Raw genomic sequence first — 12,665 nt, 5'->3', positions numbered from 1 at the left:
AGCGAAGAGCACTACCTAGCCTACACACCAGGAAACACCTCGAGCCCTACTCCCAGGTCACCTGGCCATAGTGACCGGCCCTGCCCTCAGGGGAGCCCTGGGGCCGTCCCTTGTCGCCGGTGCCCAGCACCGAGGGCGCACCGGGCTCCCAAGCAGTCACGTGGGCGGCGGGGGCGGCCTGCGCTTCCTCACCTGCATCCCAGGCACTTGGACAGCCACCGGCGAGTGGGCCATGGAGGCGAATGCTGCCTCGCTCCGCTTCTGCGGCGGTGGCGCCTTGGGTTCGGACTGGCTCCTCCTCCGGGGGTAGTTCGGCGGCCCTCCCAGGCTTTTCGATAGGGGCCTGGAAGGACACACAAAAGTGGGGTTACTGGGCTGGCGGCGCGTAGCCCGGGGCTAGGAGGTGGGCTGTTAGCGGCGCAGCTCCCTGGGACTCAGTCTACCTTTCTGGCGCCCGCCCGCCGCTGAAGCAGCCGCCTCCGCTGCTGCTCCTCTTCCTGAACGCCGAGCGCTGTGAGTGGTGGTGGCTGGGACCTGGGCTCGAGTGATGCCGCTCCTCTGCGCCTCGCCGCTTTAGGAAGAGGAGGTGGAGGCGCCCCAGCTACCCGCCTGCTCGCCTGGCCTGGGAGGCGGTTGGGGGCGGTTCCGCCGTTGGCCCTGCCCCCGCCCCGCAGCCGGGCGGTGTCGCGGGAGCCAAGGCTCCAGGCAGCGAAGGGGTTTGGCTGGGGTTGCTGGAGTCTGAGAAGCTGGAGACTCTCCCGGCACGCGGAGAGGAGAACCCAGGGACCCGGAGACCTGGGACATGGCTGGGCCTGGAAAGAGTTTGGGAAACCCTGAGGGTATGAGGGCGTCCCAGATGCGGCCACGTTGCAGGGAGGCGTGCGAGGCTGGGGCACATGCAGCCTCGGAGACGACTTGAGCTGAAACTTGGGGAGTGTTGGAAGTCTTTCTTAGCTCCCTGGCCTGGCTAAGGATAGGATCAGAGATAGCCGCGGAGTCGGTGGACCCCCGCTTTTTCCCGCCATCTGGTCTCCTCAGCTGGAGGCCGCGCCCCTGTGCAGGTCTGTGGCCACACTCTTGCTTTCCGAGTTCCCTGACCCCAAACATGCTTCAGGTGACTTCAACTTAAGGTTCCCCCTACCTCTTGGACTATCACTTGCAGAACGGCCAAACTAGGGCTTCTCTCTACCACAAGTTCTGCACGTGTAAGGCAGAGGGAAATTGGAAAACAGATGGTATATCGGCAGAAAAATTAATGAGGATAGTAGAGGCTTGGGAAATGAGATTGGATAGTTAGCAGTACAGGTTATTGAATTCAGCATACACTGCAGTGGTTTTGGTAACTCCCTGCCTCCGCCCCATTTTAAGTTCCACTCCAGGAGGGAGACAGGCTCTTTTGAGAGTACTCTAACAGTAGCGACAGTAACACTGGTAATAATAGCAACAGGAATTTCATTATGAAGGCACCTTTGGGAACACGTAAGGGGTTAATTACTTCAAAAACGTAATAGTCGAGTGCCAGTTTAAAATGAAGATGAAGTTCCTTACCTTGAAATTTGTTATGGGTCTCTACGCACCACACGGTGGGGGGCCTCTAGTGGTAAAAGGTAGTTTCTCTTCTTCCTTTTAAATCTTTTTCAGAGAATAGTATATGATTCTTATCAATATCGTTATTATTAATGGATGTCATTTTCATTGTGCCAGGGACTGCTAAGTGCTTTCTATGTGTTATTATACCTTACTGAACCTGTACAAGGGCCTTCTGGAGTCTTATTGATTTCCCCTTATTTTACAGATGAAGAAAAAGGCTCAACCAGGTTAAATAATTTGACCCAAATGTCACGCAATTAAGAAGTGGTACAGCTGGGAATTCAGACGCAGGTCCCCCTGGCTGGTGATAAACTTACTACTTTCTCTATGGTTTCTGTTTGTGTTTAATGATGATAAAGGATACAATTGCTTTTTCCTTACTCCTAGTTCCCCAAGTCCAGCCCTTCACTATTTCTAACCCAATAGTAGGCTCCAATCTAGTCTCGATTTCCCACCAACCCAGCTCACAACATTGCCAGCCTGACCGGAAACCTGCAGTGCCACCTAAACTTTTAATGTCCATAGAAATCCGAGGGTTCTTTTGCTAGACCTGTCTCAAATCTCACCTCCATTGACCCTTCCTAGTTGCTCCAAGCCCTCCTTCAAACTCCTCCAATGTCAGCAGCGCTCACGCTGTAGTTCTTTCTTCTTATTTCATATATTTCATTTGTTTTGTCTGCCCATATTAGGTCCTTGAGGCCAGAAATCCAGCCTCTCTTACATGAGAATGATTCAGGTAGGATGGCAGGACTCTGAGGGCAAGCTTTTTATACATTTTGTCCATTGCTGTATCCCCAGAGACTAGGTTCATGGCACATAGTAGGCCCTCAATAAATAATTGTTGAATGAATGAATGAACTTCTTTTGAATTCTCCACTGAGGTTACTAGGTGCATAATGTATACACTATGTATTTTGTTGATGTCAGGTTAAACCCCTAGGCATTGCCCTTACTGAACATTTAAATTGTTCAGTTTATCATGTGTTACATCTTTCATTATTTAGTCTCCAAAATTCTTTCCTGCTAGTTTAATTTCACAACTACTTATGAGCCAGTTGTATAATTTTGATAGATAAGTAAATTAAGCATATCAGAGAAATAACTTTCTCTGACATCATTCTGGGCCAGAGTTATGTAACTATGTGGAAGAATAAAAGCTTAATGCTGAGACCTGGAATATTGAGACATTTCCTGAAAGACATTGCATTTGAGATCTTAGTGAGCTTTTAAGCCTTTATTTAGGTTTACTGCTATTAAATAAAGCATCAGTTGTTGTTATAATTGATAGAGATCACTTGAGTTTTTACATGGGATTGCTTGTGGGCTTTTAAATGATTTTTCCTGTGTGTGTGTGTGTGTGTGTGTGTATCTATAAATTAAATCTCTTGAAGTTGTCAACATTTGAAAACAATACAAATTTTATGAGCATTAGAAACTTTTTTTCACTTTGAACTGCATTATTTCTCAAATTCTTAAATAAAATAAGAAATTCAGGTATGCTTTTTTTTTTTTTTTTTTTTTTTTGAGACGGAGTCTCGCTCTGTCGCCCAGGCTGGAGTGCAGTGGCGCAATCTCGGCTCACTGCAAGCTCCGCCTCCCGGGTTCACGCCATTCTCCTGCCTCAGCCTCTCCGAGTAGCTGGGACTACAGGCGCCCGCCACCACGCCCGGCTAATTTTTTTGTATTTTTAGTGGTCTCGATCTCCTGACCTCGTGATCCGCCCGCCTCGGCCTCCCAAAGTGCTGGGATTACAAGCGTGAGCCACCGCGCCCGACCAGGTATGCTTTTGTTACACACACACACAAAGGAAACTTAAATATTTTACTTCAAATTGTCAGCCCAGGCCAGGCATGGTGGCTCACCCCTGTTCCCAGCACTTTGGGAGGCCGAGGTGGGCAGGTTACCTGAGGTCAGGAGTTTGAGACCAGCCTGGCCAACATGGTGAAACCCCATCTCTACTAAAAATACAAAAATTAGCTGGGCATGGTGGTGTGTGCCTGTAATCCCAGCTACTCTGGAAGCTGAGGCAGGAGAATTGCTTGAACCTGGGAGGCAGAAGTTGCAGTGAGCTGAGATCACACCACTGTACTCCACCCTGGGCCACAGAGCAAGACTCTATCTCAAAAAAAACAAAAACAAAAACAAAACAAATAAAAAGCCCAGAGTCTGATAATACATTACAGTGTATTCCCATAGTTTAATGGAAAACGTTTCTTGAGGAGAGACGCAACTTATGCTTTTCGGTCACATGTAGAGTGTAACATAGCACCTCAGATAGGATTTGGTACCTGCTTGATTGATGTGACCTGAATGGCTGTGAATACTTAATAACCATATAAATAAAATAAGATTATACACAGATTAGGTAAGGTTTTGAGTAACATTATACACAGATTAGGTAAGGTTAGTGAATTTCAAGTTAGACAGTGTTCTTGAGGCCTCAAAACTTAATAATTTAAATTTGGCACCTGGTTTCAATTTCCTGACATTTGTCATATCCTCCATTCAGGTTGAGTATCCCTTATCCAAAATGCTTAGGACGAGAAGTGCTTCAGATTTTGGATGTTTTTGGAGTTTGGAATAATTGCATGTACATAATATCTTGGGTATGGGACACAAGTCTGAACATTAAATTCATTTATGCTTCAGATACACTTTATATACATAGCCTGATGATAGTTTTATACAATATTTTAAATTTGTACATGAAACAAAGTTGGTATACATTGAACCATCAGAAAGCAAAGGTGTCAGGTGTGGAATTTTCTAGTTGTGACATCATGTCAGCACTCAAAAAGTTTCCGATTTTGGAGCATTTTAGATTTCAGATTTTCACATTAGGGATGCTCAACCTGTATTAAATATTTAACTTTACCCGTGTTTACAAATATTTACTGAATTGACTGGTTCTTAGCTAAAGTGTAGGTAGATGGAAATAGCCAAACTTTAATATAGGCGACAGTGAAATAAGGGCATGTTTTTCAACTAGGAGCAATTATGCCTCCTGGAGAACATTTCTGAGTATCACAAATAGGCAGGTAGGTGCTACTGGCATCTAGAGAGTGGAGGCCAGGGATGCTGTTAAACATCTTACAACGCACAGGGCAGTCCCCACAAGAAAGAACTACTCAGTCCACAATGTCAATAATGATAAGGTTTGAGAAACCATGCTCCACACTTTTTGCATTAGGAGCTACTAACCGAGAAACAACCTTGAAAATCATTGTTCTCTGAAGATTTTAGCTCAGTGTTGTGGCTGGGACCAAATAAAGAAAATACTCATAAGATATTGGGCCATATCAAGTGGGTAATAGAAACAAAGCAGTATTCTTATTTTACCTCTGTAATGAACCATAGATCATCTGTCCCCTAAAAGTGAATACAACTTAATGAAAAATAATGTTGAACAGAAAATAACTTTAAGTAAAAAATTAATGATTTTTTAAAAAAATTAATTACTGAGCATGTTCTAATATACCAGGCATTACCTAGCCTTCAAATATGTTAACTCATCATGATAAATTTGACCTCTTATTCTACTTTACAGAATTTAAAGGTAGGATTTCACATTTTGGACTTACACATTTTGAGCCTAGTGACTATGATGAAATGGATAAAATGTATATATGTATGAAATATAATGGCAAATTGATATACTTACCTGAGTATTTGAAACTAAAGAAAATTATCTGGGTAATTCTAGAAGCTCACCATCCAGTGATGGGAATATTTTGATTCAGGCTGCGGAGTCTACTGATACTTGGAAGTACAACATTCAAGGGCCATTTTTTATTTTAATAAAAGCATAGATGATACCTCAAATTTACTGTTTACTCTCATTGGGTATCAAGTTGGAAACCAATTTATGATAGTTCTTGCAGATGTCGTATGTATCGTTGCTATTGTTCCAGCATAGCATCCCAAGGAGAAACCTATTGAATCAGACCTTGGTCAAGGAACATTAAACCTTAAACATTAAAACTGTGTGACTTCCGAATTCTCCTGAATAACCTTCCACCTTTTGTGGCTTGCATAATATACTATCATAGTATTATATATAATGGAAACTATACTATCCAAGACATCTCTGCTGAATATTCTCTCTAGCTTTACCTCCTGATGCTGCTGAGGGGAATAGAACAACAGAGGAGGTGGGTGGAAGCAGATGCCATTTAAGCAATTTCCTGCTTATAACATTTCTTTACATATATGCTTACTTGCTTGAAATGTTTGCATTTAGGTACCAAAAGCATCAAGCTCATAACTTCTGGCCCTTACCAATTGGTTACAGACCTAAGAGAGGTAAGATGGCCTGTACATTCATTTGCATGCAGAGGCAGGAGTCAAAAGATGGAGGAGCTCCCTTCCTGATTCCAGTTTTGCTCCTCTGCCTAAACTCTCACTTACAGAATCAGACTGTTGACCTTTAGATGCCTTGGACCTAAGGTGAAGGCCCTCAGAAACATGCATGGGCTCACTCACAGTCTCTTCAATGCTGAAAGAACCACTGTACTAGCCATCCTATGATGGTAGTTTATTTTGCCATATAGGTACCTGAGGAGACTGGGGAGTTTCTTGGGAGAGATTCTTTGGAAGCCTGGGCCCTTTGTAATTAGGTCAGGTAAGTTCTCTTGTGCTCTCCAAGGTGCAGTTTTTAGTCACAGGAGAGCCTTTCATGTGTCATGATGCTAAACAACCCATTTGAGTGATATTTTCCCCTCTGAGTTGACCTTTTAAAATGTATTGAATTGACCACTTGTTCTTTCATTTGTAGACTTCTCAAGAAAACAGTTCTAGTCAAAGGTGGCAGTTAAAAACAGGAAAAAACTGGCAGTTGAGACCAAATAGGAAGTGACTTTGCCATCAGCTCACACCGAGGAAAAGGAAGTTGCTAGGACCTCTAAGAAAGGCAGTTTTGTAAAATTACCACTCTTCAACTTGCTTAGCTGAGGCTCTGTCACCCTGTGGTAAAAACTTCCATGGTTTTGTTACTGCAGTACTTGACAGAACGTGAACAGAGTAAGGGAATAACAGGCACCCCTTGGAGGAATGTTATCAGGGACTGCCAGAAGTTTCTAATGGGGGCAGAAACTCAACATTGTAAACAAGCAAAGCTGCCATCCTCTTTTTTTTTTCCTGGGCCACATCAATATTTTAAGATTAGTTAACATTCAGTATGTTATATCATGAGGCTCACCACAAGGGTCCAACTGTAAACTATAATAGGATTTTTTGCTGACAAATAGAATGTTTTTTATACTTTCGCTTTGGCCCCAGGTCCAACCTAGGCCACACCACCTTTCCTTATTTCCCTTACTTTCTCTTCCCTTACTTTCTCCTCCCTTCTTCTTCTTTTTTTTTCTCACATATTTCTTGCTCTGTGCTAAGTGCTCGGAATATAAAGAAATGCAAGGAGTTTGCTTTCCCAGAGGAGAATGCCACAAAAAAACGAGGAGCATCCACAGCAATAAATGATAATAATAGCAGTCTATTACTACAGCAACAGGCACCAGAGAGCAATTCATTTTACCTCTGTAGATCCTGGAAGGCTTCATAGAGGAGGTGATATTGAGCTAAACCTTGAAAAATGAGTAGGAGATAGCCAAGTAGAGAATTGAGGATAGGGGATGGAGAAAAGAAGCCATTCTAGGCAGAAGGAACAGCATAAACAAATGCCTAAACCAGGCCTGTGTATTTCCCCATCACCTGATGACCTGGTTAAAATACAGTTATTGCAATTCGTTTATCCAGTTCTGAATTTGTCCATCCAAGGTAGACAAAAGGAACTTGTATTTTATTTTTTAAAAACTCCCCAGGTGATTATGTTGTGTACTCTTGGTTAAGAACCTCTAGAACTAGCTGATAGTTTGATTTGATTTTACAGGCAGAAACACAGAGTACATGAGTTGTCCTAACAGTGAGGCTGGAAGGATCCATTAGGGGCAGACTACAAGCCTTGTATGGCATTCTGAAGAGTTTATACTTGATCCCTCAGGCTCTTAGTAGTCTTTTGGGGTTTTTAAGGAAGAAAGGAATTTGATCCAGATTTGTTTTTTCAAAATAAAGCTCTGCTTAGCACATAAAGGATAGATTGGATATGGGAGAGACTGGAAGCAGAGGGACCTATTAAGAGACCATTAGGAGGCCATTGTAAAAGTACAGAAGAGGGACTGAACTAAATTAATGGCTGTGAGAATGAAGAGGAAGGAATAGATTCCAGAAACAAATTATGGTTGGACTCAACAGCATCCAATTGATTGGATGTGGACAGCACCAGAGGGAGAGGTTTAAAACACCAGCGACATCTAGCTTAGGGAACTGGATAAATGTTAATGCCTGGAACTTCACCAGAGAATGTAGAAGGGGAACCAGGATTGGGGAAAAGATAAGGAATTCAGTTTGGGTACTCCGAGTCCGCAGTGCCTGTACAGCCTCTAAGTGGAGATATCCAAAAGGCAGTTGAAAATAGCAAGAGGTCAGATTGCAAATATAGATTTGAGAACTGCAGAGAGAAATCCTTTGTAACCTCATGTCAAGGTGTCAATAAAGTACATAAAAAATAGAAACCAAGTTGGAACTGTTCACTGCCCATTTAGAAAACCACTTCTTAAATAATTGTCCTATGTTTTGGGCCAGTGAAATGTGTCCTGTGTTTACTGGCATCACATCTATCTGCAGAAAGCCTACTGTTTCCTTCAAAGTAATGATTGTTAACCTTATGTCTGTGAGATCGTGTTACTAAATATTTCTGCTGTGTTCCTGCATACATAGATTTCCCTTTGAATGCACGATAATGACAGTAAAGAAAAGAATGGAGTAAAGAACAGAAATGATGTGAAGAAATCTGAATACTACATTGCCAGCTTTTCTGGTATGGTTTTCTTGCTTGCAACTGTAAAACAGATTATTGTGCACCAGAACAGTTTGTATTATATTTCCCTTCCTACACTCAAAAGAAAATGAGGTGGGAGATGACATGCATGCCTGGTTTCACGAAGCCAAGTTAGTGTCTTCTACAATGGAAAGAAAAACAGGAACAATTTATTGCAATCTAAAGCACAGATTACTGGCAAAACCATGATATTTGCCTGCTGTGAAAGTGCATAGCAACTTTAGTTAATATTCCTCCAATTTTTTGAAATCATTCATACTGTTCTGGGTCTTCCATTCTTTCTGTGCTATTGACCTTTTATGAAACTTCACACATTCTTATAGTTTACCATGTGTGAAGGTAAGCATTCAAATGGCTAAATGCCAACTTGAAATTAACATAGATAAATCATGCTTTCCATATAAATTGTGAAAATAGTGGTAGACATTTACAGTATGAGATCATGAAAGCAGATACAAATAAATTATATTTTAAATGTTTTGTGCACTGCATTTTATTATGTGTTTGGATTTTTCTCAAGTGTTACAAGAAACTGAAATGTACCAGCTCTTAAATTTTAATGTAACTTTAGCATCTGACAATATACAGATTCTTGCTATGCAAATATGGAGAAATGGGTGCTTACTATGTTGTGAAGGATGGATTTAGTTCATGAAATATAGATTTTAAAAATATACATTTTCCTATTTTTTCCAGACTCTAAAAGCATTAAAAGGTTATTGCTGTATGGAAAGGTCATTTATATGAACAATAGCAGGAGAAACTGTGTCTGGGTTGTAAAATGCAGGGTTATTGAATATGTTTCCTAGTAAAATTGTAAGGTATGGAAAGTGAGTATACCTAGCAAAATGTTTCAGTATCACTTCTCTACTTTGGTTCTGCACGTAGCATATGAGATATAAAGTAATTCTTTTTCAAAGCAGAAGCCCAAGCCAAACTTGAATTAATTCAAATAGAGGAATTAGTTAATTATAATAGGTATCGTGTATATAGTTATTACTGTGTGTCAGGCATGGTTGCAATTTACATATATTCCCATTTAATTCTAACTACAACTTCATGAGCTAGGTACCACTATCATCCTATCATTTCCATTTTAGAGATGAGGAAACTGAAGCACAGAAAGATTAAATAATTCGTCCAAGGTAGAGTTGCCAGATAAAATACAGAATGCCAGTTAAATTTGAATTTTAGATAAATGAATGATTCAGCAGGAGACATATTTATACTTTAAAATTATATCTAAAATTCAGATATAAGTGGCCGCCCTGTATTTTTATTTGCTAAATGTGACAATCCTACAGGCCAAAGTAACAAAGTTATTCAGGGGTGAAGCCAGAATATGAACCCAGAGAGTGTGGCCTCTAACCCCTATGCCTATATTGATTATAAGAAATGGAGGGCAGAGGCCAAGGGCAGTGGCTCATGCCTGTTTACCTAGCACTTTGGGAGGCCAAGGAGGGTGGATCACTTTAGGTCAGGAGTTCAAGACCAGCCTGGGCAACATGGTGAAACCACATCTCTACTAAAAATACAAAAATTATTTGGGCATCGCAGTGCACATTTGTAATCCCAGCTACTTGGGAGGCTGAGGCAGGAGAATTGCTTGAACCCAAGAGGCAGCATTTGCATTGAGCTGAGATCGCACCACTGCACTCCAGCCTGGGTGATAGGGCGAGACTCTGTCTCAAAAAAAAAAAAAAAGGAATGTAGAGTTGAGTGCTTCATTATCTATATTTGGAGTATTTTTTATTTTTAAATCACAACTAACAGTTAAGCCTCATGTCAGGATCATAGGTCTATAATAACTTTGAATTTATTTTAATTTACTCTAATTGTCAACATCATTTGGTCACAATATTTTTAGTGAATTGTTTGTTCTAAAAGTGATGAGATCTATAATAGTTTTGAATCAACTTTGCCTTCAGTGCTTTCCAAGGAGAGAGATTAAAGAAAAAGTATGATTCACTGTAATGACCCATTGTCATGAGTGGAATTAACTGATCAGTGCTGTCTTTCAAAACACCTTTTCCTATTATCGCAAAGCAGCTACATGTTGTTTATAAAGAGCTACATGTTGTTTATAAAGCTTTCATTCAATAAGAGCTTTTTAAAAGAAGAACATAGTTTTCTTCATGCTGTCTTCTCTTTTCGTTTGATATTTTTACTCTAAAACAGGCAACATGACATCTACTTTTTGAAAGATACTGCAATTTAATGGGGAAAAACATGGGTTTCAGAGCCAGACAGACCTTACTAGCTGTGTAACCTTGATGTTTGAGGCTCATTTTCTTCATGTGCAAAATGGGAATTATTATTACCTACTCCAAATGGTGATGGTAAGGATTAAATGAGTTAATGAATATAAACCACTCTAATATGATGTCTGGTACAAACTTGACACTTCACAAATAGTGGTAGTTCCTTTCCTCTGTCTATTTGCTCCTTCCCCTGAGCCTCCACTACTCACAATTCATGAGCAACACTCATGAGTCTCCGAAAATCTAACCTTTATTTACTAAAGCATTCTGGCTTGTCCAAAAGTTACACAACAATCAGGGGTAAAGTCAATTGGAATCCAGAGAGCCTAAAATGTTTTCCTCCTGTGATTTTCTGAATCCCTAAAACGTTTGGGTTAGAACAGAAGACTACAGTGTTGTTTGTGCTCTTAGAGATTAGTAGGAAGCATTTTTCATGGTGCCTTTAAAAAAACACTGAGAATGTTCTTAGACTTTCAGGTTGATATTTATATAATTTAGTTTCATGGGGAAATTCACCATAGACATCTTTGAGGGACACAGAGAGACATAAAAATAGATGCCAAGGGCAAGCAAATTATGTAATTAAGGCATTTTGCTTACTTTTCTAAGTACGTATGTGTGTGCAAGTTCATTGAAGCAAGGGGTGGTGATGTATAATGAGGGGAGGTACAGAAGTAAATGCAGTTAGGACCAAATACAAAGTCATCATAAGATTAGAAGGCAAATAACTTTGCTACAGAAAAAAATCAATTCTGAGAGGTGATATATAGTGTACATGTGAAAAACATGGACTCTGGATCCAGACTACTTAGGTTCAAATCCTAGTTTTGTCCACATACTAGCTCTGTGATCATCAGCAAGGTGCTTAACTTCTCTATACCTCCCTTTCCTTACCTGTCAAAGAGAATAATAAAAGGAACTACCTAATCAAATTGATTTAAGGGCTTAAATGAGCTTTATTTTTTTCTTTAAACTTTGATCAAAGCATGAGATACCTGTAGAAAATGTACAAATCATAAGTGTCCAAGAGCCCAATGAATTTTCACAGTGAACACATTCATGTATTTATCACCTAGACCAAGAAAAAGAAACTTGTACCCCAGAAGTCATCTTGATGCTCCCATTCAGTCACTACTTCCCCCAGCCCAAAGTTATCCACTTCCTTATCTTCAGTCATCATATTGCCTACTTTTGAACTTTAAATGAGGATCTACATAGAGTGCTTAAACAATGCTTGGCATATTGTAAACACTATATAAGCTTGGCAATGTGATTTTACAATAACAAGAAAGTAGGTATGTTTTGGGGGTAGAATTGTTAAGAGTAATAAAAACAAAAGCAAATATCTGAGGTAAAGCCTATGACAATAAAGCTAAATGTAACAAGCCTATTTTTTTTTCAAAAACTAGGTTCTTGGAATCATTTTTCCTTCCATAAATGATACCTATTGTGTATTCCATGCTAAGAAAAATACACTCCATTTGAGACATCCAAGAAAACATATGCCCAAACATTTCAGCATGATGCAGAATGAGAATTTTACTCAAATTGTTAAAAAACTAGTAAGAAAAACAAATTTGGCAGATGCCTTTCTGGGCCTCAGTTTTCTTATTGTAAAATGAAGGGAATTGGGCCAGCACTGACATTTAGTGTTTCCATGAAAAAACAATTCTTAAAAAGCAAAATCTGGGAATGTTGGAACCACTGCTTTATAGCCAAATAATAAATCTAGAGTCACAGTCAAACATGACCTTTTGGAAGGAAGGCAGGAGGGTTTCCATGAGGGAAAATCATGTCTGACTAATATATTAGCACTTCTCAAGAGTGTAAATAACATATGGACAGGGAAGAACCAAAGAATACAATTTACAAATACTTTTTTTTCTTTTTTTTTTTTTTTTTTAGATGGAGTCTCGCTCTGT

At 40.3% G+C, this 12,665-nt stretch overlaps 1 protein-coding gene across 3 annotated transcripts in view; it reads right to left on the bottom strand.

Moving 5' to 3' along the window:
• The window catches only part of STK26 (serine/threonine kinase 26), a 70,724-nt gene extending 70,165 nt beyond the window's left edge, over positions 1 to 559 (bottom strand). For all 3 annotated transcript variants that reach the window (XM_058441740.1, XM_032757620.2, XM_032757619.2), the window contains exons 1-2: positions 444 to 559; positions 193 to 343 (exon numbers count right to left, since the gene is read on the bottom strand). In XM_058441740.1, the coding sequence (XP_058297723.1) occupies positions 193 to 234 (42 nt within the window). In that variant the 5' untranslated portion in view covers positions 235 to 343; positions 444 to 559. The remainder of the gene's footprint in view (positions 1 to 192; positions 344 to 443) is intronic.
• Positions 560 to 12,665: the final 12,106 nt, after the last annotated feature.

Source organism: Hylobates moloch, unplaced genomic scaffold, assembly GCF_009828535.3.
Source record: "Hylobates moloch isolate HMO894 unplaced genomic scaffold, HMol_V3 SCAFFOLD_7, whole genome shotgun sequence".
In the NCBI taxonomy this organism is placed as follows: domain Eukaryota; kingdom Metazoa; phylum Chordata; class Mammalia; order Primates; family Hylobatidae; genus Hylobates; species Hylobates moloch.
Note: the sequence above shows the minus strand (reverse complement) of the source record. Positions and strands in the feature narration are given on the sequence as shown.